Source organism: Phyllopteryx taeniolatus, chromosome 7 (assembly GCF_024500385.1).
Source record: "Phyllopteryx taeniolatus isolate TA_2022b chromosome 7, UOR_Ptae_1.2, whole genome shotgun sequence".
Classification (NCBI taxonomy): Eukaryota; Metazoa; Chordata; class Actinopteri; order Syngnathiformes; family Syngnathidae; genus Phyllopteryx; species Phyllopteryx taeniolatus.
Genome location: NC_084508.1, coordinates 6,862,353 through 6,887,021, shown reverse-complemented (window position 1 = coordinate 6,887,021; position 24,669 = coordinate 6,862,353). Strand labels below are relative to the sequence as shown.

The 24,669-nt window shown below is 42.9% G+C and overlaps 1 protein-coding gene across 5 annotated transcripts in view; it reads left to right on the top strand.

The window, feature by feature from the left end:
• The window catches only part of LOC133480497 (nuclear receptor ROR-beta-like), a 180,165-nt gene that overhangs the window by 137,139 nt on the left and 18,357 nt on the right, over positions 1-24,669 (top strand). The window contains exon 1 of one of the 5 annotated variants that reach the window (XM_061778620.1): positions 24,206-24,614. The exons of the other annotated variants lie outside the window; for them this stretch is intronic. Coding sequence (XP_061634604.1) covers positions 24,608-24,614 — 7 coding nt within the window. The 5' untranslated portion in view covers positions 24,206-24,607. Of the gene's footprint in view, positions 1-24,205; positions 24,615-24,669 lie in introns of those variants that run through there. 5 annotated transcript variants of the gene reach the window in all.

The following is a 24,669-nucleotide window of genomic DNA, read 5'->3' as shown; positions in this document are numbered from 1 at the left end:
GCCACCTGCCCGGCTCCGTCCCCTCGGCTTGCGTCGTATCCCCGCAAACGCTTTTGTTCACGCGAAAACCTGATTGTGTTCCTCAAATTGACAGGACCTGTTCAAAGGCTTTTGTGCGCTAAATTGCTTTGCTTTGTATTGTGCGCACGCACCCGGAAAAAAAAAAGCACATCAAGGTGTTGACCCTGCCGGTTGCTGTTGATCGGTTTGTGTGGTTGTCCACGTGTACAACCTTTTAGAGAAAATCAAAATCAGGGCCCCCACAAGTGGAAGTCAGGAAGTTGGTGCATGAAAACAATGTTTTATATATATATATATATATATATATATATACTGGGGCTTGAATGATTGGAGTCGACGTTATGTCTGGCGTCATAATTTTCTCAGGACAGTACAGCAGTGCCCAAACTTCCTTGGTGTCATGTAAAGATATTTTTGTTCCCCTTCTTTTAAAAAAATGGAACAACTGTGGGGGGGGGGGCGGGACCAAGCTGTGCCACAAATAGCGGCGGAAATCTGCGAGTAATTGACGCCCACCATTAAAAGGTTTGTAATAAGATGCCACGAGATGGTGTGAAATGACTTTTGCCTGTTGAAACGGAGCTCCTCCCCCTCACTTCAACAAAGCTCCCTGGCGACAAGATATGTACCGAAGCAATAACTTCATATTAAACGGGGCACAAAAGCAGCCAACAGGTCCAGGATAAGTTGCAAATAACAAATATGCACGCGAAGAGTGTGCCAGTTTTGGAAGTTTGCCGCTTGATGGGTGGGCAGCCGTGAGAAGAGACGCAACTCGTTATCGAAACGCTCAAATCATCTTTCTCCATTGAAATGAATGGAAGTGTCATCGATCCGTTCCAGCCTCCCCAAAAAACACAACAAAAATGTTTGGAATGGGTTCTTAATACGAAAAATAGCACTCTGTAATATTGTTCTTCATGAAAACCGACAAGAATGACATAATTGAGTAGAATGTCAAGAAATGAAACAGTTTTACCGTGCTTCTTTCTTCAATTCAATGGACGGTGCTGCACCTTCTGTTGTGCACACCTTGGCCACGTGGGGGCAGTGTAATACAGACATACAGATATACTGTGTCCGGATTGGAGGTTCGTGGCGTTGGTGCGGAGGCCAAATGTGGACCCAAGCGTTCGGAGGAAGACCGCAGTGCAGGATCTGCTTAAAAAGGATTCATTTTAAAAAAGAATAATAAAGACCAGCAAGGTATGGGGAAGCAAACACCAAAATAACGCACAGAAAACTAGGTTCAAAGTAGGGAAGAAACAATCCAAACTGCGTGTGTGTGAAATATGAGATTGTCTACAGGTGAGGATGAAAAGCACAAGAGGAATTCATAAACATTTGCATTATTCATTTTGTTTTTAGAAATATGTTTTTGTTATGTAAAGTGGCTGCTTGTAATCTGCACTGATGATTGTTTTTTTTTTGGGGGGGGGGGGGGGGTCATGTTTGTTTTTCTATGCTTACGTGGAAACGACGTGGAATTTAACTATGATTATTCTGACGAAATACGCTTTTTGGCGGGACAATGAAAGTGAAGACTATCATGTTCGGGTTCGACAATGAAGCTGGAAGGAGACACCAGTCCTGGGGTCAAACACGGGGTGGGGGCCGGGGGGTCACATGACGAGCAACCACGTGTACTTAACCTTTCTTCTTTTTGTGTAACTTAAAGTGCAGTAGCTGTTCACACAGCCTCTGTGTGTGTGTGTGTGCGTGCATGCGCCGTCTCACAACCTCACATCCATTCCACACGACACTCTATTACTCTACACTGCATTTGATTACAAAACATTGCATTACATTGTAGTACACTATGCAGATGACGTCACATTGTATTACTTTACACCACGCTGCGTTCTATTAAATTACATGACATGAAAAATAACACTGAACCGCACATTACGTTGCGAAAAAAACTATAGAAACCACTACATTCAATTTACATGGCATCGTATGACAAAAGATGACCTGACGCAGCATTAGGAATATTTGAAAACATGACACTGCATTACATGACAATGACTTCCGACACAGCAGTGCATTACAGGACGACAACACACGAGATGAAATATATTCTCATGACACAACACGGCACTGCATTGCACTATATTACGTGATATTACAAAACGTTGCACTGCAATACAAGAAACTACATTGCAACGTAGAAAATTGCATTACAAAACACTGACATGTACTACACTACACATTTATTACATGACATTATGTTACCAAACTTTACACTATATCACATTACAACAGCTTCAACTACATTGTTTCAAATGACAGTCCGCAATATTAAATTGCATTATAGCACTGCATTACATATTGCAAAAGACGTTACATTACAAATCCCAAAACGGAACTGATAAATTGATCACATAAGGCTGCGCTATTTTGCATTCCATATTTCCAAACGTGACACGACACTGCACTGCGATGCCATCCAATTACATTGCAAAACTCTCATCTGCACTATAGGAAATGACCCTGCAATAACAAACTACACAACATGACCTTACCGAACTTGACATGGCATCACACGCACATTTGTGCCCCGCATTGTCCCAAACTTTGCCTGTCACTCCGCATGGAGACTTTAAAAGTGACTCTTGTCAATTTTCTTCATCTGAATAAACCATTCGCACAGTGAGCTCTTTTTCTTTCTTTCTTTTTTTTTGTTTTTTTCTTGTCATCAGTCTCCCTTGATTTTATTTCCTCCTCGATCAGTGCAAACGATAAGCGAGGTACTAGATGAACCATATTATTTAATAATGCAAACTGGCATTTTTAGAGATTTCGGGTTAAAAAGATTTAGCTACTTTGCAGTTGTAACACCATGATTATCCACTAGAGAGCACTCTACTTGCCTTTTTTTTTTTTTTTTTTATCCTGTAGTGAAAAAACTTGAGTTGCAATACCAATTTTAAACACCAGATGACAGCATATGCAAGCAAAATCGATCATTTCCTTCAACTGTCCTTTTCAAAATTTCTTCTAGTGTACTTTCCCATCTGGACTGGTCTTCTTATACATATACATCTGATACATTGTGTAACCTTATACTTAAAGAACAATGCTCTTACTCATCTCAACACAAGGCGCCGTCGGCCGGAGAATGGAACTATAATGGACTTTTTTATGATTATTCTTTTTCTTTTTTGAGTTGCAGATTGACTTGAATTCATGCTGCGGGATTGTGTAAGAGGTGTCAAGATGTCATCGTGTGGGAAAAGGCCCAGCTGCTGCCCCATGCATCCTCACTGGATAGCCTGCTTAGCGCCCCGCGTCCACTAGGGGGCCCCAAACTGCAGTCGTTCGTCTCTCAGTCAATTAAGTTAACATAAACTGATGGATCAGGAGGACAAGGTGTTCTTCTGCACTAATCTCATTTTATGATGATGTACGATTGCTTGTATTCTTGTTTGCAGCTGTTCCTTGCTGCAAAACAAATTAACTATATTCAGCTGTAGCAAAGTGCTGTATTATAGTAAAGATGAACAAAGAACATAAAAAAGATGAAATACAAGAAGCAAAATAATATCAATCAAATTCATTTTACTTCATGTCATTAAAATATACTTATTTACAAACAACTCCTGCAGCGCCTCGCGTCTTAACCCAAACTCACAGTCACACAAAAAAAGTCTTTTTTTTTTTTTTTTTTTACTAAAGCTTTTGCACATTTTTACATAGTTAAGACCTAATTATTCAAGTTACTTTGTTTGGTCCGACAATTTTTGTCACCTTGGTTCGGGTACCTCTGTTAAGTTCAATTTTTTACTTGCCATTTTATTATTATATTTATTGACAAACCTTTGTTCAAATGAGCCATATTTGATTTTTCAAATGGACAAATTGGTAGATTGTGTAAAGGTTCAAAATGTAATAAGGTTCAAATGTATTCAGTTAAATTAGTTGGATTATTTTTTAATCATTTTGAAAAATGCATTGTGAGATTAAGGATTCTGGGCATAGTGGTAAACATAAAAAAAAAGAGAGAGAAATTGACCGAGCGATGCTCAGAACTGAAAACTTGCAAGTAGGTTTTTTAAATTGTATTCTTTTTTTAAATGGATAGCTGTAACACTTCCGTGCAGAAGGAACTGGTCAGCCGCGACGGTAAATTTGCGATCAGATTACACTGCTTACTTAGTCAGCTCATCATCTTATTTATTGCACCAGTCACGGCTCTTGAACATTTCAGAAAGAGTTTGGGAAGATGATGTAAACACGGTTGTTTGCTTTTATGAAGTCTTAAAGGAACTGGACCGTTTTAAGACATTCACTGCCATTGACGGCTTTAGAAGTCAAATATCCACGTTCACTGGGAAGGCTGGCAGTGAATGAGTTAAGGAATTATCTTGAAAATCTTCACGTGTGCTCGAGGTGAACACGGCACACGTAAGCAGAGTTCGCAAAAGTACTCACTCGCTGTAGAAGCACAAATAATCAGAAGTTATTTTTAAAAAAGTACGGACTGAAATGCACAACAACCATCAAAAGATGTTTTTCAGGGAAAAAAAAGAAATAATCAAAATATATACAGTGCCCTACCCCCGCATACTCGCGGTTTGGCACCTACTTTTTTTCAACTCAAATTCTTTTCCTTTTTTTTTTGTTTGATTCTTTAACTATTTGTATTTCTTTTTGTTTTCTTTTTGAGGAGGAACACAATGCTTATTGGTGGTTTATCCCCACTTATTCAAGATGTATCTTTCTTTCTTTCATGTTTTCATGCGCAACACGTTTGTTTTTGCACACATTTTCTCTCCAATATTGTTCAGAAATCTGTGAAAAATCCATGTTGGAGGGAACTCCTCCTTTGTCTTCTCATTGTCATTCGGAACATTCCATTTGCTAAGACGTCCGCCAGCCATTTACTCCGATACGGAAGGTCTCCCTCCCCGTTTACATGATGTCTTCCCTCCTGCCGCTCCCCCGCAAAGTGTTCCCGCCTTTATTTGCAGATTTATAAATGTCGAAATTACAACACGGTACGAGCCGTGTCATGTGGTAGCGGAAAGGTGTTAGATAACAGATTCCCTTTTCCTCATTGTTGTCGTTATGCTTGATGCTGGAACAATTTTCCTGGAGAAAGAATCTGCCGCTGTCCTAAGTCCACCTTCACGAAGTGTGCAGGCAAATGTTTTAACGAAGACACGGTTTGGAAAAGCTACTTCGACCTATCAAATGTGAAATTACAAAACCAAGTGCACGGTTTTTGTGAGCTGTGACACAGTTTTGTGTTTTATGATTAAAGTCACTCGCTCCATTTTGTTTTGATATAGCGAACTTGACAACACAATCGGCTCACGTTGTTTACCTGCCAACTGCCTGAGGCCCCCTTCGCTCTGCTTCTGTTTGCCAGTTTTATGCCCAGTTGGCAAACAAGAGATGGGATTTTTTTTTTTCTTCCCATCTTCCATCGGCGGACATTCTACCACAGTTTCGCCAAAGCTCCTGAAGCCCATGCTAGCAGGTCAGCGCGAGACAACCCACTAACGAAGTGACACCTCGTCGGTCACGCCTTCTGTCTCTGATTGTTTGTTTTTCTTCAGGCGCAGTGATTTCTTAAAAATTCAATTAGATGCACAAGTCGGAGCCAGAGAGGGCAGGCTTTTGTTTTGATTTGTTTAGTTTTTTGGCGGGGGGTGGTAATATTGAGAGTTTTACCAAATATGCCGGATTTTGGCGGTTGCTCTGTACGCTTGAAAAGCTGCAGAAGGCCGCTCCACTTGGAGATGTCAGAGTTTATCGGGGCAGTGGAGCAGAACCCGATTCCATCATCGAGGCCTTTTGTCCCGTCCTCAATGGCGACTCCCCCTTTTTTTTTTTCACCTCAATCTCGTTCCCCCGCTAAATGTCCTCATTTTTTGTGTGTGTTCCCTCTGCGCACAAAGGTGTTTGTCGGCATTGTGCGAGGACATGATTGCCTCGCCGCTATTGTCCACCTGAGCACTTAGGTGGGGGAAACTAGGCGTTGCCACGGTAACCCAGTTCGCAGCTTTATATTTATATTTCAGTAAAAGTGCTGTAAATTGTGGCGACGTGACAACGCTTGTGTTCTGTCTGTGCTGTGCTGTTTCCTCTTTCTATTAAGCTCTATATGATATTCTTATATGATAACAAAAAGGCCCCCTTGGTACCTCAAACATTACAATATGTCCTTTATCGTCCTTATTAATGCCTGAGCACGGAAGTGCGAGGACCGTATTGACATGGCTCTGATTCTGGTGAATAAATCCAGGGTGTGTCAGAAAAGTGTCCCAAAAGACGCGCAACTGATTTCTTTTCACCATCTTCCATTGTGAGCAGGCCCGCAGATTTGTATCTTTCCAATCGAAAGGAATGACATTCGAATGAACCGCAAACATCGGATTGTTCCGTTTTGAGAAAGGCGATGATTCATCTCCAACATCATTCTAATTACATTATTGGCAGCGCGACGACGTATTGGTTCAGTCGACTCTCGGTCGAGGTCCTCCCGTGTGGCGTTTACGTGTTCTCCCCGTGTTTGCGTAGGTACCCCAGCCTCCTCCCACAGTCTCTTGGGGCCGGGGGGGGGGGGGGGTCGAACCTTTTGTTGTCGTGCATCCAAAGGATCTTTCCCTGCTTTTTCAAGAATTTGGGGGGGGGGGTGTATAAAAATGTTTTTATTTTTCAATCCAATTACAACGGGGGTCAACTATCCACAGATTTTCGCTATTCTCGGTCTCGCCCTGTCCCTATCCCCCGTGAATAGCAGGGGTCCACTGTAAAGAAAGTGTTTATAAGAGTATGGTAGATGTTAATCGGAGTGTGGGGAAGGTTAGCACGCCTTTAAAATATGTATAAATAATCCCCCAAAATGTATGTGGCCGTCACTTCACGGATTTCGCCTATTGCGGGGGTGATCCGGACCCTAGCGTCTTCGATAAACGAACGATGACCGTATTTCCAACGTGTTTGATTTTTGCCCGTTTGTTGCGTTGCAGAGGACGTGGCCGCGCTCGAGCTCTGCGACTCCACAAACATGCGGCGAAAAGTCCTCCGCCGCCGAGACCGCTTGTTGCGGTTTGTAAATGTGTGTCAGGCCCGGCTTTGCTGATTAGCTCTGGCGCCGCGCTGTGCTGTAACACCATACGACGGACGGATCAGACCAACGCGGAGCGACTCGAGATCGTTGGCCGATACGCCGCGGTTGGCCCGTTCAAGACGAGAGTGTAAATTGAGACGGTGACCCGCACTCGTTCTGTTTGTTTAAAGGCGACAGAACAATTGTATGTATGGGAACTGCGCACTTAGCGCGGTGTGTTTGTCATGCAAAGAAGCCAAGTCAGTCAACCAGTTGCAGTTGTTCATAAAAAGACAAAAATGTAACATCAATATTGAGTCATGTCAACATTTCATTTTTGTTTGATGTTGTATGCCTCGCATGCAGCATTTCCCACAGAGTCAAAAGCCGTTTTCTTCTTTAAGGATAAGCTTGACGTCAAAGTTGAACCTTGGTCACTACAGCGGACAGCAATTCAAAAGCTGCTTTTTTTTTTTTTATAGGAAGGAATTTTGAAATCAAGGTTGGTCATCAGTCACTACAGTGAACAGCTTTTCAAAAGCTGAGAAATTAGGAATGAGTTTTGATATACGTATCAGTCACTACTGTGAACAACAATAAAAATGATTTTTTTTGTTTTGTCTTTTGTAGGAATATGTCTTGAAGTCAAAATTGCTCTTTTCTTAGGAAGGAGTTTTGATATCAAGTTGTACATCAGTCACCGCTGTGAACAACAATAAAAAAAAAACATGTTTTCTTTTATAGGACTATCTTTTGAAGTCAAAGTTGATCAGCAGTCACTACAGTGAACAGTTTTTCGAAAGCTGTTTTCATAGGAAGGAGTTTCGATATCAACCAGTAGTCACGTATATCACGTATATCATATAGAGTCACTACTGTGAACAGCTATTCAAAAGCTGCTTTCGTCTAAACCATGAATGTTGTCAATGGTGAGCATCAGTTACTACAGTCAGCAGCCATTTAAAAGCTGTTTTCTTCCGTAAGAATGCGTTTTGAAGTCAAAAGTTGTGCATCGGTCGCTACAGGCATCACAAACACTGCCGCCCACTGGTCAGTCATTCGCTTGTTTTGCACTCTCAGCTGACCAGCGCACGGGGTGACACGCTGGCATCGACTGTAGTTGACGCCAAGATTCACGAAATTCAAACCAAACAGGTTTTTTGGGGAATGATATTTATCTCTTCCCACCGTGCGAGGTGTAAAATAACGAAGAGCTGAACTTTATTGTTAAAACTGAGAATGGTTGAAGGGGTTGTATTTCCCCGACAGCTCTCGTTTGCATTGCACTGAATTGTGCTTGCGTACCAATCGAAGGTGTAAATGTGTTTCGTGTCTCCTTCTGCACTCGTTCATGGATTTTGTCTCCGTTGTCACGCGTCACCGCAGTCCTATTCACAGCTACATTCATCACTCTTCCATATGCGACCCAATTACCGGGGATGAAAAAGAATTGTGCCCTCAAAAGAGAGGAATATGAAAGCATATTCTTGCCCTTTTGATGGAAAATAACTCCCCAGCCCACGTTTTCTTTATAATACACTTTGCTTTTTGGTGTGCCCTCGCTTATTTCTTCTTTTTTTTCCCTTCACTATAGAGCAAAAGCAAAGGAGAGAAAGGTCAAATGTAACATGGTAGTCCAAATGTGAGCAGTGTAGATTCCAGAGCAGAATGCCTTTCATTCATTTGCTCTTATTCGGGATATGCAGCGGGACCTCGAGATCAGAGTGACCCCAATTAGTTTTTGGAGATACGAGCCGTCGTGTCGTTCGGATGTTTTTCGCTTTGACTTGGAAAATGAATACGTTAGTCAAAATCTTTGTTGTATTTTATGGATTTATTAAATGACGGTATAATCATATTCATTTGAGCAATCATTTTTTATTTAGTCCCTCTATACTAATGCATGTTTACAAGTATTCCATTTATATGTTACTATTGTGGTGCATCATTCAGAAAGGGATCCGAATAGTTTCTGATTTGTATTGTATTTGATATGATATAGGATACTAGAAGCCTCAACCACGGCAGCCTGTCACGCCGCATGACAACTCCACGGCAATAGATTAGCAGCTACGTGTGCTCGTGTTTGTGTGTGGGCGCAAAGATGATCTAAGATTGTTATTCTTCCATCATTGCGCGTTAGCCATGAGCAAACATCTTTGATACAAAGTTGAAGGATTACTATTCCAATTGGGGGAAGAAAAAAAACAAATACATGTCCAAAAGGTCAAGAAGGTCATTTCACGTGTCCAGACTTGGATTCTCTGGACAGCGTGTATAATGAGGAACCTCAAAGCACCAGCGCTTTTCTATTTGTGTGAGCGTTCTTAATCCATCCGTTGCGTTTATATGCAGCTTGCGCAACTGATCACGAGTTGCCCACACGAGATGTGGAAGAATCACAACATAACAGGAAGGTTTTGTTTGTGTTCGTTTTCCCACACACTGCGCCGCATCGCGCAAACTCAATCCTCCCTCCGGTGTTTTTCTCTGCAAATGTTTTCGGTTGAAACAACTCCAGTTCTCTACGGGTGCTCAAAGTTGTTCCTTCCGCCGAACAGAAATGCTCGTGCTAAAATTTGCACAATGTGCAACGAAACAATTTCAACTAGAGCTGAAACGATTCACTGAGTAATAATAATATGAAGTAATAATACTTCTCAAACTGGCGATGAGTTAAAGTTACACCTGGAACTATGTTTGCGCTGCCGGAACCCACGTTTCTCACGGACATTTACTGCAGATGGACGCAGTGTTGGGCCATAGATCAACTTTGCCAAAAATGACAGAGGAGCGGATGGAAATGATTTTTAAAACACTGTTAGATGTGTAATGTACATATAACATGACGAATGTGTGAGTTGGAGCAACAAAGGTACTGTAATGCCCTCGCCTTTGGGCAAGGAGAGCCACAATCGCGATGAGTGACCGAGACAAAATAACGAAATGAAGGCCGACCCCATTCCAGCTCCTGATGTCACTCACTTGGCCACGCCCCTTAAAGGCACACATCCAACACACTAATACTAGGGTACATACAGTAATGACACTTTATATAGTGTTCAAGCCCATGCTCAGCGGTCCACCTGCTTCCTGTGACTCACTCCCACCTCTGATTAATACTGTATTATCTGAGCATTATTATTTCCTAAAGACATCATTTTGAGGTATACAAATGACATTTTTTGCCCCACTTCTGAACCGAACCCGTCCGGTGACACTTCCAGGAAGCGGACGTCGTCATGTGTCTCTCAGTAAATGATGTCTGCCGATGTAAAAACAGATAAGCGGAGTTACACTGCATGCAACTCAATTTTCTCATGGGCGGCGCGCTAATATGGAAAAGAGCAAATGTAATTCCTGGAGAATCTTAAAGCTCTTCCAAAAGGGCCTTCATCAAATCCGATACTAATCATAATAATAGCACTATTGTCCAGTCGAAAAGTAGTCCCGCAGGCTGCAGTTGTTTTTCCTCCACTGCTTGGGTGCGACATTCACAAATATCAGTGTTGGTCTCACGTAACCCAGATGAGGAAAAGAACCATTAAGAGTTGCCGTAATGATCTCATTTCTTGTAATGTTGCTATATTAAATATTGCCCAGGGGTGTCTGTCTGAATAGGAGCGTGGGGGCAAGCAGCAATAATGGATGCACGCAAACATTCTGCCCGTAATCCAATTTAGTTGACAAATCAACAGCGTGTGTAATAAACGCGGCTGCAATTTTTGGATGAAATTATTCTGCAATGGCGGTTTTTCATCTGCTTGTACATAACCGCGGCTGCAGGAGGCAGGAAGAATGCGTCATTTAGGGAACGTAACCGGGATTAACTGCAGATTGGAATTCTTTCAACTTGAAGTCATTGTCTCCAGACACACGGAACGGAAAACAGCTGCTGCCGCTCCCCGAATGTTCCCAAAATAAACAAAAGTCGATTGAATCATTTCATGACAAAAAATTCATGAAATACGATTTTTCATGTCGTTTGTTTTAGCTCTAAATTAGATGACAGTCATTCCCTCTTGTTTTGAATTCAGCTACAGTGTTAGCAACCTTCTCCACAATTGCAAAAAGAGCTCCAAAATGCGGTTTTGTCATTCAGTGTTACCTTAACTTGAATGAAGTGAGCTGATTCTTCAATTTACGTGGATATCAAATCGGTTTTCCCCATTGAAATGAACTTTTCATTCCAGCCCCCCAGCACACACACCTTTTTTGTCTTTTTAATCAAGAAAAAGAGTACATCATAAAACATGATACAATTGAATCTAAAGAAATCCACTGGTTTTATAAAGTGTAATTGCTGTTCAAAGTGTGATGTTCGTGTCCATTTTTTACTGGTTTGCTTTGGCGGAATTAGCTTATTGCTGGAAACGTGACCCCAGAACGGCGCCCTTCGGAGGCTCGTTGGTCTAGGGGCATGATTCCCGCTTCGGGTGCGAGAGGTCCCGGGTTGGAATCCCGGACGAGCCCTCTAACTTGAAGGTGGGCTTTTTGGAGGGGATGGCTACTTGCTTGTTTTGAGGTTTCATCTGGATCATGAAACATCCGAACAGTCCTTGTTGTTGCTTCTCATACAATCACTTTTGGGTTTGTCCGTGGTGTCGCATGACTGGTTTGCACCTTAAATCTTTGCCTTTTGTCCTCAGACGTCAGCCGAGCTCGTTGGTCTTGGGCACGGGTGTCAAAGTCAAGGCCCGGGGGCCAAATCTGGCCCACCAAGTCATTTCATGTGGCCCGTGAAAGCAAATCCTTTGTCAACCTCCATGATTCTTGCTCAAATTCTCCTAAAAGAATAACAATCAATAGTATCGTTGAGACATTGCAAGCATTTTCTGTTTACAGTAACTTGAACAATAGTTGAACAAACTATTATCCTTGACTTCTGATTTGAAAACTAGGTATCCATCAATTTGTCTTGTGTATGTAATAATATTATGAGGTGACTAAACATTTCGATGGTTCCACAGTCAACGGCCCTCTGAGGGAAACCGTGACTAAAAGGAATGTTTGACACACCGAGCAGGGGCATGATTCCCGCTTTGGGTGCGTACTTTAAGTTGACCTTCCATAGGGGACTTGGCTTCTCTGGATCATAAAACAAAAAGTCCAACAGTTGCGCACAACACGGTTGCAGTTAGTGCTGATAGTCTTGGTTGTGATGGCACCATACTGTTGCGTGTGTTTTCGATTTGTACCAGATACGTTTTAGCCTCTCGTCTGCAATTATTCTCATGTGTGTCGTTGGTCGAGATGTACGGTTTTCAGTTGAGGTGTGAGAGGCCCTGGGTGCAAAGCCTTATAGTTTAAGTTAAGGCTTGCCGTTGGGGAATTTGGCTTTTCTGGATTGTGAAACCCCCAAATAGTTACAGGGTTGTTGTTATAATTCCATAACGCGTTTTGTTTTTGTGTTTGTTCTGTGCACCTACATCAGTTTGTACCACATTCTTTTCCCTTTTGCCAACAATTGTCTTCCGGCGTCCTTCGGGTGCGAGAGGTCAAAGTTTCAAATCCCGGCCGAGCCCTGTAGTTTACGGTGGCTTTCACTAGGGGGCATCACTCCTTGGTTGTTTTCGGGCTGAATCTGAATAACAACTTCCCAGAAGAGTAATGGAGCGCCACAGGGTTGTTGTTCCAGCGTTGCTTACTTTATGCAATCAGTTGCGATAGCTCCAGAATGTTTTTTGCTGTTGTTGTTGTTTTTTGTACTGGGCAGCTGTAAACGTTTGGACCAGAAATCATTGCCTTTGTCAACAATTGTTTTCCAAGGTCCATGGAGCTTGTTGGTCTTACGGGTATGATTACTTGCTTTGGGTGCGAGAGCGCGATCACAGAATGAATTGGACTATGTAACTAAAATGAGACAGACCCAATCGCCGCGAGGCCACTCGAGCAGGATCCCGACATTCCACCGTGTGTCAGCTTGTTTTCGCCACGACGTGCGCGGTTTCCCCTGTTTCCAAAAATTCCTCAAAAGCACGCCGGTCTAATAGAGGCAAGAAGCAGACGCTCGAGCAAAAAGAGGCATAATGTTTCCAAATCCAAATAATGGCAAAAGAATCCACTGGTCTCAAGAGTACCACTTAACGCCCGGAGCGGCACAGAACATTTTTGCTTTTATCCAGTGGTGGGATTTAAGGAAACACAAATACTTCATTATTGCACTTAAGTAGGTTTTTTTTCAGATCGCTGTACTTTACCTGAGGATTTAGTTTTCTGACGACTTTGTACTATGACTCCCTACATTTGAAAAGCTATCTGTACTTTGTACTCCTAACCCTTGACAAAATAGCCTGGACCTTTTTCAAAATCATGCGTCTGAGTTTATGTTCTTTTTCTGTTGTTATCATTAGCTAATCATCAATGCAAGCAAAGCCATGGGAACATATTCAACAACATATAACAAGTTCTTTGCTGCCATCTTATTGCATCTATAAGCAATGACAAACCTAACTTGTGGATTTTTTTGTGTGCAATTTTTTTTGTCATTGTGCCAAGCTATCACAACTGTACACAATTGACAGTAAGAACCATTGTTTTTAGTTTTGTACTTTAGCCCATTTTAATCAGTACTTTCTATTTCTGTTTCACACAAGCATTTGTACGTTGACTTAAGTACAGAGCGCACTTAAGTACTACTCAGCCAGCCGTGCATTTATTCCACAGAACGAAACAATTGTGATTTGATCACATGCGTATTTTTGCAACGTGACATCGTGCATGCGAGCGAGTATGCTGTCATGAAGGCGTTTGTTGGCTAGCTGCTAGCTGCCCGCGTACATTGCGTAGGTCCTGCTGAGCTAACTAGGTCAGATGCAGTCTATCATGTTGATTCATCTCGGATGATAAATCCTCAACAGCATGACGGTGGACGATACGCAAGCGTCCGTGTGCGTGTGTGTGTGCGTGTGCGTGTGTGTGTACGCGCCTCGTCCGTAACTGCAGCATTTCATTGTAAGGCTGGTTTTGATTTTTAAATGTTTTTTTTTGAATTGCTATTGTTGTAGTGTAGAACTGCTTTATCAAATGAGTTTTGTTTGGCTTTCAAAGTAGGGTTCAAAGCCATGGTAAGGGTTTGAAACAAACAAGGGTCAGGGTTTAAAGTAGGGTTTCAAGCCAGGGTTGGAGCATTAGGGTTTCCAACAAGGGTTAGGGTTTTCAAGAGTTAGGCGTTGAAGTCTTGTTTTTAATCCACTGTTAGGTTTTCTAATCAAGGTTACAAGCCAAAGTTAGTTTTCTAACAAAGGTTAAGGTTTCAAATGGAGGTTTCAAACCTGAGCAAGGGTTAGGGTCTCAAGACCGTGTTGGTGTTTCTAAGAAACGTTAGGGTTTCAAATGAAAGTTTCGAGCCAGGTTTTCGGTTTCAAATCAGGGTCAGGGCTTAAAGTCAGGGTTAGGTTACAAGTTAGGGTTTCAAACCAGGGTTAGGGTTTCTAACAGGAGATAAGGATCTTTGCGTGGGGGTTTCAAAGTAAGGTTTCAAGCCTCCCCTTTGGGTCTGAAATTGGGCTTTTGAGGCAGGGTTAGGGTTTCAAATGAGGGTTAGCACACACTCTGTCATCCGGATCACATGGCTAGCTGGCCCTTTGTTTTCGCGTAGAGTGTGCGCGCACTCAAAGATGTACATGTTGACATCCGGATTCCAGGTGTGGCGCTAAATGAGAGTTTGGGACAGGTGATGAATCAGCCTCGTTCCCCGGATCCACTGCAGTGATCCTGGACAAAGTTCTGACTCTCTGGACTTCTTTGGACTTTTACTATAGACCAAGCGGTAGAAAATGGATGGATGGATGGATGGATGGATGGATGGTAAAAGTATAGAAGCACGGTTTCATCTCCTTTATGAAGTGAAGGAGTTGAATCAGTGCTAAAAGTAAAAATGAGTGAATGTCAGAAGCTAGTGCTTTTTAGGCTGGCACAAGACACCATGAATCATTCTTCTCGCTGAAAACATATCATTCAGGAAATACTCCTCCATTTCCCCAATCTGATGTGTCATCATGGTTAATGCGTTCCTCCATTTTGTTGCAGTTAAGTCCCCGAGATCTCAGTCGATCAAGCTCTGAACCACGGGTGACTTTACTGGACCTTTTTATCTTTGTCAAGAAAATGCAACAATGCCAAATTGTTTTGTCAGTCGGATATCGCAAATAGTGCGCAAGAGCGCCTATTAGCGTAGTAGCCACTTCTCAAGGGACGTACTGCGCACAAAACCTCTATCATTGGGTTTGTGGAAGGCATTTTCTCGCAGGTAATAAGAATCAAATCTTTGAGTAATTCGGCAAAACATAATGCTTCGCCTGTTCGTGACAAATTGGATTTACAATAAATAATGTATCTTTGTTGCTCTATTTATGCGAGTGAGTGAGGCATAGTGACAGACAGAACAAATGAGAAATGCTCTTCTATTAGATGGCAGGAAGAACATACAGTCATTCATGTATCCACTTTTTGTGACATTTTTGTTTGTTGGTGTTCCCGTGAGATTTTTCTATTGTATCCATAAAGGTTGGAAATCACTGCTCTCGTCAGATCGTGTATTCTAATCGGTCAGGTCAAACCAACGTTACAACATGACAGATATAATGGGTGCTAACTTACTGTCATTCAATGACTTTCTTTTTAATTAAATGACTTCAACCACACCGAAACTTTAGAGCACGATTCGACAGAACGGCGGCATGTTTACGTACAACCGTCCGTGCTAGCATTGGCTTGCTAGGCTACATAAGCTTTTTGTTGCCTGCTTGCGAGCCGTATCGTAGTCAAAGTACGCGAACATACCTCAAGCGAGCCTTAAACGAACGTCCTCTCCTGTCCTGACCACCAACACACATTTTTCCCCAGTCGCATTTGAGTTGACAAGATAAAGCCCAATGATCGTAAAAAACAGGATGCGGTGGTATCGGAATACCAATAATTTGATTGCAGTAGTCTGACACATTTGTCTTGTAGTCTGATCCGGGCATTACGTGTTGTCTGTCCCACAGCGCCGACATGTTTTTTTGTTTGTTTGTTGTTTTTTTAATAACTTCATTGGCCGTCAGATAGTTACAGTAGTACGTCAAAAGGCTAAAAATAAACTAGCTTTTGGATTCAAATATACTGTGCACGATGGCGACACGGAGTCAATGTCCTTTGCGGAGCCGATCGGATCGGCGAATGATGACATTAAAGCCGATCGGCATAAAATGCGCAATATGGGCCGATACCGATCAGCCCGATAAAATCGGCGCGAAGTCTAATTACAACTGGAGTTCCAAGTCATTTAGGTCATGTCACAACTTCTTTTTGGCTGACATGTCACACATTTCAACTCGGGCCGTAGAGAAGACTAAAATCATCAGTGAATATCATCTACCTCTGCCTTGATCAAATGACAGAGAAGGGTTTGTTTGCCGGTGGTGCAATCGGATCTATTGCCACTCAGAAGAATGTGGTGACATCATGGTGAAAAGGTGTCTTTTATGTCTTTTTTTTTTTGGAAACCTGTTTTCATCCGTGGAGGATGAAAACAGTAACGATCCTACTTGGATAAATAAAGCAAGGAGTCGAAAGTACATATCTACAGATCGGTTTTCAAGCTTTTCACACGCAGGGAGCAAAAGTAAAACAAAGATTGGGGACAAAATAGAGACTCAAGCAAAGCGCAGATACAGCAACTTGAAAAATCGACAGTAACAACGTGTCTGTTGCTTCCCTCCACTGGTGCCTGTTGATGTGTTTGGACGCACAAATGCAAAGTGTACGTTTGTGGAAGGTTACCTGATGATTCATAGCAGACGAGCCGCGGGGTCAGGGACCCTGCGCGGCCGTTGTCATGGAAGCGAGAGCTGCAAAGATCAGATCTGCTTTCAGGATCATCGTTTTGTCCTTCTGCTTGTTTTGTGTTCAACATATAGCAACCTTTTTAAAATTGCGTCTGCTTCTTTGTGCGTGTCAGTCTGAAAGAAGAACATTGTTTTTACATATGATTCCAAAAATTATAATCCTAAAAAAGTTGTTTCACTTCATAGACCTCAATTATTACTGCCTCATATGTGACAGGACCCAAGTTTAGTTTAGACAAGTTTACGCCGCTGATATTGCACCTGTGTAAGTGCTCTGTATTAAATGTAAAATAGATATTAGAAGGAAAGGAAAAACACAGCGCGACCTGAGCAGTGTTGCATAATTGCTGCCTGGCAAGACGTTTTCTGTCCCCAACACATTACATACAATTTGCTCTACCCACGGCAAGTTTCTCGAGACGAGATCTGTTCTTGACAAACAGGTTGAGGGTGTGGAGTGTTATCTTCCACTTGAAGTCTTTAAACCTTTAGCACGCTCCAAAGCATCCGCAAAATCAAGCTTGTGGTGATGCTGAGTCCCAGTGCCGCCGTCCGGATAGACTTTATCTGGCTTTGCGCGAACGCCTGCACTAAGAGTCCGGCGTTTTCATCAGCAGGCCTTCCGCTGCATTGTTCGATTCTGTCTCGAGAACCTCGCCATGAGTATCGCAAATTGAGCTACCCGTTGAAGCGGTGATGGCCATTTAGCTTCTCAAACTGGCGCTGAACTGCAGTAGGAGACAGAAAAACTTGTGGACTAATGGTTAGCACGGGTTAGCGTTCACATCCGGGCTTTGGCCTTCCTGCTTGGGGTTTGCATCTTCTCATCGTGCTTGTGTGGTTTCAAGTATGGGTTCAAGCCTAGGTTAAGGTTTCAAGGCAGGATCGGGGTTTCAAGAAAAGGTTCGAATTTCAAATTGGTTCTTCAAGCCTGGCTGAGGGCTTTTTAGCCTAGGTTAGTAGCTCAACATCCAATAGTTGACGTCTTTGTTTGCACTGCACACTAGTTGAACTGAAACAATCAATAAATCAAGCAGTGGTGAAGTGCAAGTAGGCCAAAGCGCTCCCGACTTCATTTAAGTTGGCCAGATCGTCCAGACAGTTTCCTGTTCTGCGTTAATGTACTTTTATCACTTCTGCATGCTTAATGACTTTGCTCATGATGGTCCATAAATTAGATTGAAACCAGTTCATCCACATCAGACTTGCAGCCTTGGATAATGAAAGAAAAAGGACACTGAATGTCTGCCTTTTTTCAGGTCATAAGGACAAAAGTCCTTAAAAAATGAACAGTTTTCCAAATGCTGCCAAATTGGAACCATGTACATTAGACGGATAGGAGTGGCTACATTTCAATGTTCATCCTCGTTTTGTTAGTCGACCGTGACATGATAGCAAAGTTGAATGTGTCGCCGTGAAGAACAGGGTGTACGGAAAAGTCTCAAGGACCCATGCCTAAAGTTGAACGGGAAGTCAGCCATTATAGGTTGAAGTAACCATTTTGGGTGATTTAGTTATTTCTTCCTTCTTCTTGAACTTTGACATGCTCTGACTAGAGAATGAACACAAATGATCTGCAATCATCCCGCGATTGGCAGGCAACTGGTCCAGGGCGCACACCGTTTTGGCCTAAAGTCTGCTGAGTTTAGCTCCGCTCACATGTCGCCCTAAGGAATAAATACAAGGCCTACGGAAAATGCACGGATGCAATCCGAGACCACTGGTTCCCATCCACACTAACCAATTTCAACTTCAATTTGAACGAAATGCATGATCATTTAAAAGCCCCTGTAAAGTGAAAAGATATGTCTTCTGAATTTGACACATCACAGAGAAGAGTTGTTAACAACACTGCCAAATTTGAAATCGGCAAGTATATCAAATGAGGCTCGGAAAATCGTGAAAAGTCAAGCCCTTGTTTCCGCTCTGATGCTGTGGGCGTGTCCGCTAAATGTGCTAAAATTCCGCCCTCATGGTGATGTGCATGCACTCATGGCTGACAACGAGGCACTCTAAAATTCTGAAAAAGAGTATATCTCCACAGTTGAGTACTACATGGTTCTCAGTCTTTGCACGTTTCAGCAATTATCTTCAAACATGTACATTATTCAGGAACACATCTCTGTATTGCTTTTACAGGATCCTTATGATTAAAAAAAAAAAAAAAAAGGGGTGTGAGGGCCCTTTTATCACTGCCTTGCATCTACACGCTCGCACCGGATACACAAACAGTACAAACCGCTGCTGTCATGCTGTTTTTGTATTCCTCGTTCGGCACTGTCAATTGGTCACGCCGCTGCTTGTACGCGCAAGAGTCTGCATTGAATTACCGTATTCACCGTGGATATGCTCGCACCTTGTGACCCAGTGGTGTTATTGCTTACACATTTCCATGAGTCTTTGTTCGGCATGTCTCCTCTCCCGTAGCCGAACAAAAAAGCAGTAGGCTATTACACAGAAACATGTGCGGATTTAAGGGCGATGATAATGTCACGTCGAAACGTTGACGTAAGGGCTTAATGTGAAAATCCTTCCATTGCTTTGTGTTGTTATTACGTGACCGAGCCTGCCGCTTTCTCTCTCTCTGAACTTGGCGAAGGAATGATGACAGTTATGAGAGCATGCGTCATAGACATAAGGACATCCTTAATTAACAATGGAGGGGGAAAACGGCAGATGGGACGCATATAAAACAAGGTAATCACCTGTGCGTCCTTATAGTCAGCTGACCACAAGTTTGTCACTTGGATGAATTATCGGCCGTGGAAAATAGCAGAAAAAGGCATCGTTTTGTGTGGCTCGGACAACATGAGCTCATATGAGTAATTCTACTCTGCTGAGATACACTTGAGTCACAGGAGGCAGCATGTCTCCTTCCACTCTTATTTAATATTCCTCTAAGGCGCTTTTCTTTTTTTGTTTTTGTTTACCTATCTCACAAGCGTAATCTCTGCCGTAATCTCTTTTGAGTCCCAGAGTAGATTCATGTTCATTCACCGCACCGACGAAGGAATGAGACGGACGCGGAGGGGCTGTTTGGTTAAGCAGGACAGACAGCGATTTGGGTGGGGCGGGGCCAGCTTTAATTGGATGCCCGGTCATTTAAATATGGCAAATAAACAACACGGCTGCATGTGGAAGGTCATACTTTTGTTTCTCTCCGGTAGCAACAGTTGCTGAGGTCCAAGTGAGCTCAAGGGCTTGTTAGTTGGTTTAGCTCAGAGGATGTGTCACATTTACAGTCACCTTCCCTGCATGTGTCCTCTTCACGGGTGGTGGAGGGGGGGTCAACAGCAGGAGAGAGCAGATGCGAAATATGGGACATGCGAGACAGTTTTACCTTGACAACCGCCGCTAGTGTGTGCGTGTCTCTGTGACATAGCAACAGATCGCTTTACATAGTATATGAGGGCCAAGGTCTGAGTAGATGTGGCGAAGCCCCCGTGGCAATAAACCGGCAAAGTCCTGTCTTTTTACGAGACATCGCTCATTCTGCAAGTAAAATGCATTTGATCAGTGGTTCTCATCAAATGTGGTCTAATAAAGTTTTTATTTAATCTGTACAGGTAAGGCAATTGAGAACAGGCAGTGTCAAAGAATCCCCCCCCCCCCCCCAAAAAAAAAAGCTAATACGAAATACATAGACAGTAAACTGTTTACTGTAGTTACGTAATACATTACATTACGTCGTAGCACATGATGAATAAAAGGTTAGAAAAAAAAGGTTAGAAAACAAAAAAGCTACACTTATGAGCACAACTGTACATATATGCAGTCATATGTCATGTCATATTGGAATGAAAATGTAGGCTACACCTTTTTTGTATCCACTAGGTGGCGGTGGCATATTAGAATGAAAGTGTACACCTTTCTTATAACCTCTAGGTGGCAGTGGGATTTTGGAATGAAAGTGTACAGCTTTTTCATAACCATTAGATGGCGGCATACATTTCTCAAATGTGAAAGTTTTTTTCCATTTGCCCCTATACCTATGTATAATGCACACTATTGACTTTTGATCATTTTGGGGGGCGAAATTGCGCATTATACATGAGAAATTACGGTAATTCTGTGTTTGTGTGTGTGTACATGGCTGCGATGACAACCGCCAGGAGGAAACGCCCGGCGGCTGTAACACACTGACCTATTGATGTGAACCTTTGGTCAGGTGAAGCTCAGGGACAAACCAGATTACAGGATATGGAAAAATCCGAGTGAAAGAGTGAGAGAGGGATCTTAGCGGGCATCGGAAAGAGGAGAAGGGGAGAGAGCTTTCAGCGGGATGAGGGAGAGAAGAGAGGATTATAGGTGCTTGGATCCCAAAATAATCCTCTCGCTATAGCAGGATTTCCATACACCGGTTTCGCCTGGTCAAATGTGCATTGAGCATGCGGGAGCACATCGCGTACGATCAATAACGTGTGATAAAAGTGGAGGTCATGAACATGGCACAAAGGGCCTTTTTCTGCCTGACCTGCCTTGTTTCTCATGCTTTAATTTGGATATCGCCACAGGTGACAAAAGTACTCACACGCTGCACTTGAGTAGAAATACAGATCCTTTAAAAAAAATAAACACAATTTAAAAAGACAGTCATTGTAACTGTCAATTAATCAATAAGGTATCTGTTTTTAAATGTAGGTCATAAAAGTAAAAGGCCACCATAAAATTTAATATTCAAGTAAAGTGCAGTATCGATACCGATAAGAAAATCTACTTAAGTACAGTAACAAAGTATACGTACTTTGTTACTTCCCACCAGAGATAGCATAACATGTTAGGCAACACAGGCAATCGCTTCAGGCCCCGGGTCGAGGGGGGTCCCGAGAGACGGCTGAGCGTGGCCCACATCAATGACACAACTGGAAACCCCCTAGACCACGGGCGGGCAAACGTTTGTGCTCAACGGCCACTTTTAATTAAGACAAATGTGCCAGGTCTTGTAGATGAATGAAAAAATGGTTGCGTATGCGTATAAAAATATACTAGCCATCGTCCCGGTTTTTGTTTTGGGGAGGGCCTCAGTGGTGGGCCTTCTTGCCTATAGAGCCCCTGGGCATCGAGAGTCACCCGTGCTTCCCGGCACTGGGTTAAAAGTGGAAGTGGCGCAAAGACCCTTAATCTGCGTGACTTGTCTTGTCTCCGTGCTCTAATTTGGGCATCGCCATGGTTACGTAACATGGAGGGTCAGGGGGTGAGTGACATGACAGGCAGTCAAGAGCGGATGGATGCGTGGCTGCTTCGTAGACACGCCGAGGGAGACAATATAATCCGAGCGACGTGGCAGATGAAGCTCAGGGAAGGAAACATGAGCACCCTAAATGGGAGGAAGTGGAAGTTTACACGGCTGGAGGGAGAATAGAATACAAGAAGCAAACAATCAAGACTGCACATTTCCCATCATTGTGCTGCTAAACCAAGAATGGGGAACGTCCCGCGTTTATTTGCCAATGTTTTTATCCGCTTTGCAGAAAGTAAACACGGGTCTACGTGCTTTGAGAGGAACAACAAGTGGAAGCGAGTGCTGTTCAATTGAGATACAGTAATATGGTCGCAGCCAGCAAGCGAGAGCGATTGAGAGCGGGAGGGGGTAGGGGGATGGGAAGGCTCCGGGTTGCTCCACTAACCTACTTACCATAATCTCTCCCCTCATTTCATAACTGTGCCCACGTTACATGATACGCTCGTTATCGTACCCACACCGGACAATCAATTATTCAGCCATCTTTAGTAATCGTTTGGCTTTGTGCGCCTAGGGCCTTTGCTCATATTGTCATCCGCGCAGTACCGTTTTATCACAATATGTATTCTTTTAAGTCTTCGAATAGCTTTATCGTTTCCAAAAAAGAAAGTAACAGTGTAGCAAGCGAAACAAAACAACCTGTTGACTCATGTAATTCCCTCAAACGAGATTAGAGTTTGTTAATCCGGTGATATAATCAACTTCCTTGGTTGCGTTGCATCCAGCGAAAAGTAAAAAGAGGACGCCAGTCATTGCTCTCGCGGAAGTTACAGTGGCGCCTTGAGATACGAGTGACCCCGCTTAGGCAGCAGTTTGGCAAATAGTGAACAAATCTTCCCCCCAAAAAAATCCAAGTTGGAGTTTACTGTCAAACTAAATATGAAATGTATTTCAAACAACCACATAACTTTGCCGTCAAATCTGCAAGCTTAAAGCTAACACATGGAAACGCCATAGAGTGGCTAACAAATAGCGTCTATGTGGCAACGGATATTTGACATAAACGGTGCAGCAACACACGCAGGTAATATAACAATAGTCACAGGCATATATTATTTATCCTTTGCAAAAAGACTTTTATTAGCGCACCTTCCTGAGTCACTTATTTGTGAAACTCATATTCGTGTGTTTGCATGACTGTATTAGACTGCCCCCACTGGCCAAGTCACATGCATTTCAAATGTATGCCATGGATGTTTGCTCTGATGTGTGTTCGACATAGAAATGTGGTAATGCTGAAGAATATCCTTGCATTTACCAACATTTGTGGCCCTGCGCTGTATTGCGATGACAATAAAGTTACATAAGGTTGATAATGTGGAATGTTGGCATCGTTTTAATGCTGTATTGAATCCGAACCAAATTCATTAGAACAAATATGTTTTCAATGTTGTATGCCAAAGTGATGTGTTCATGTGTCGAACCGTTTATACTGTCCGCATAATATTTGCTTCATTTAAGTGAACTTTTTGATTTGTAATCTATGGATCTTTATGCAATGTGTGCATTTTTTATTGTATGGGCCTAACGGCTGCAAACCTCATTGTGTAGGCCTGTACTTACTGTACTGCAATGGCAAAAAAGTTACATAAGGTCGCATCGTTTAAAATGGATGAGGTGGCAAAAGTAGTCACACTCTGTACTTAAACACAAGTATAGACATTGGTGTTTAAAATAGACTGCGGTCGAAGTACTGATTCGTCTCTTTTGTTTAGGTAAAAGTAAAAATCAGACGATGAAATACAGAAGTCAAAGTGAATTTTTATTGCAGTGATATCCGAGTAGCTGCACTTCTACTTGAGTGCAAGTCAAAAGTCGTCAGAAAAGAGAAAAACAAATACTCAAGTACAGAGAATACAGATAGTTTTACTTCCCATAGATAGATAGATGGATGGATGGATGGATGGATGCACTTTTTTGCTCGCGTCGTGTAATAGTTCCCACGCTGCGTGGCCGTCGGCGTGAACTGACACACTGCCACACTTTCTCACGCACGCGAGAGAGAGCGAGCGAGAGAGAGAGCACATCCTTACGTGCGAACGTGCGCGCGCCCGCGTCGACAAGCGGGCACGCACGCACGCTCGCTGGCGGGCTAGGTGACGATCATGTGTAGTCCACGCGTCGTCGAAAGTAAGTGACAGTCCGCCAGTCGCAGGCTCGGAAGGAAGGAGCTGCAAGTCCACGGCTTCTATCGAACCGTAACACGGTGCCCCCATGGGTGGAGGAGGACCGCGTAGAAAGTAACGACAACGTTATCGCTTTTTTTTTTTTTTTTTAAACTTGTATCGTGGACGCGCTTTTTGACCCAAAAAGGCTCCACGAGCCATATGAGGAAGTTGCTGTTTTGACAGCTCGCTTTTCGTCCCGGCTTTTTTTTCTTTTTCTTTTCCTTTTCCTTTTCCCCACCACGAGGAGTTGCATGACTCGAACCCTTGGCTAAACTCAACCGCCGACATGAGAGGTGAGTAACGTCGCAGTTCTAACAAAAGTTTGGGACTCTTGTAACGAACTAAGTG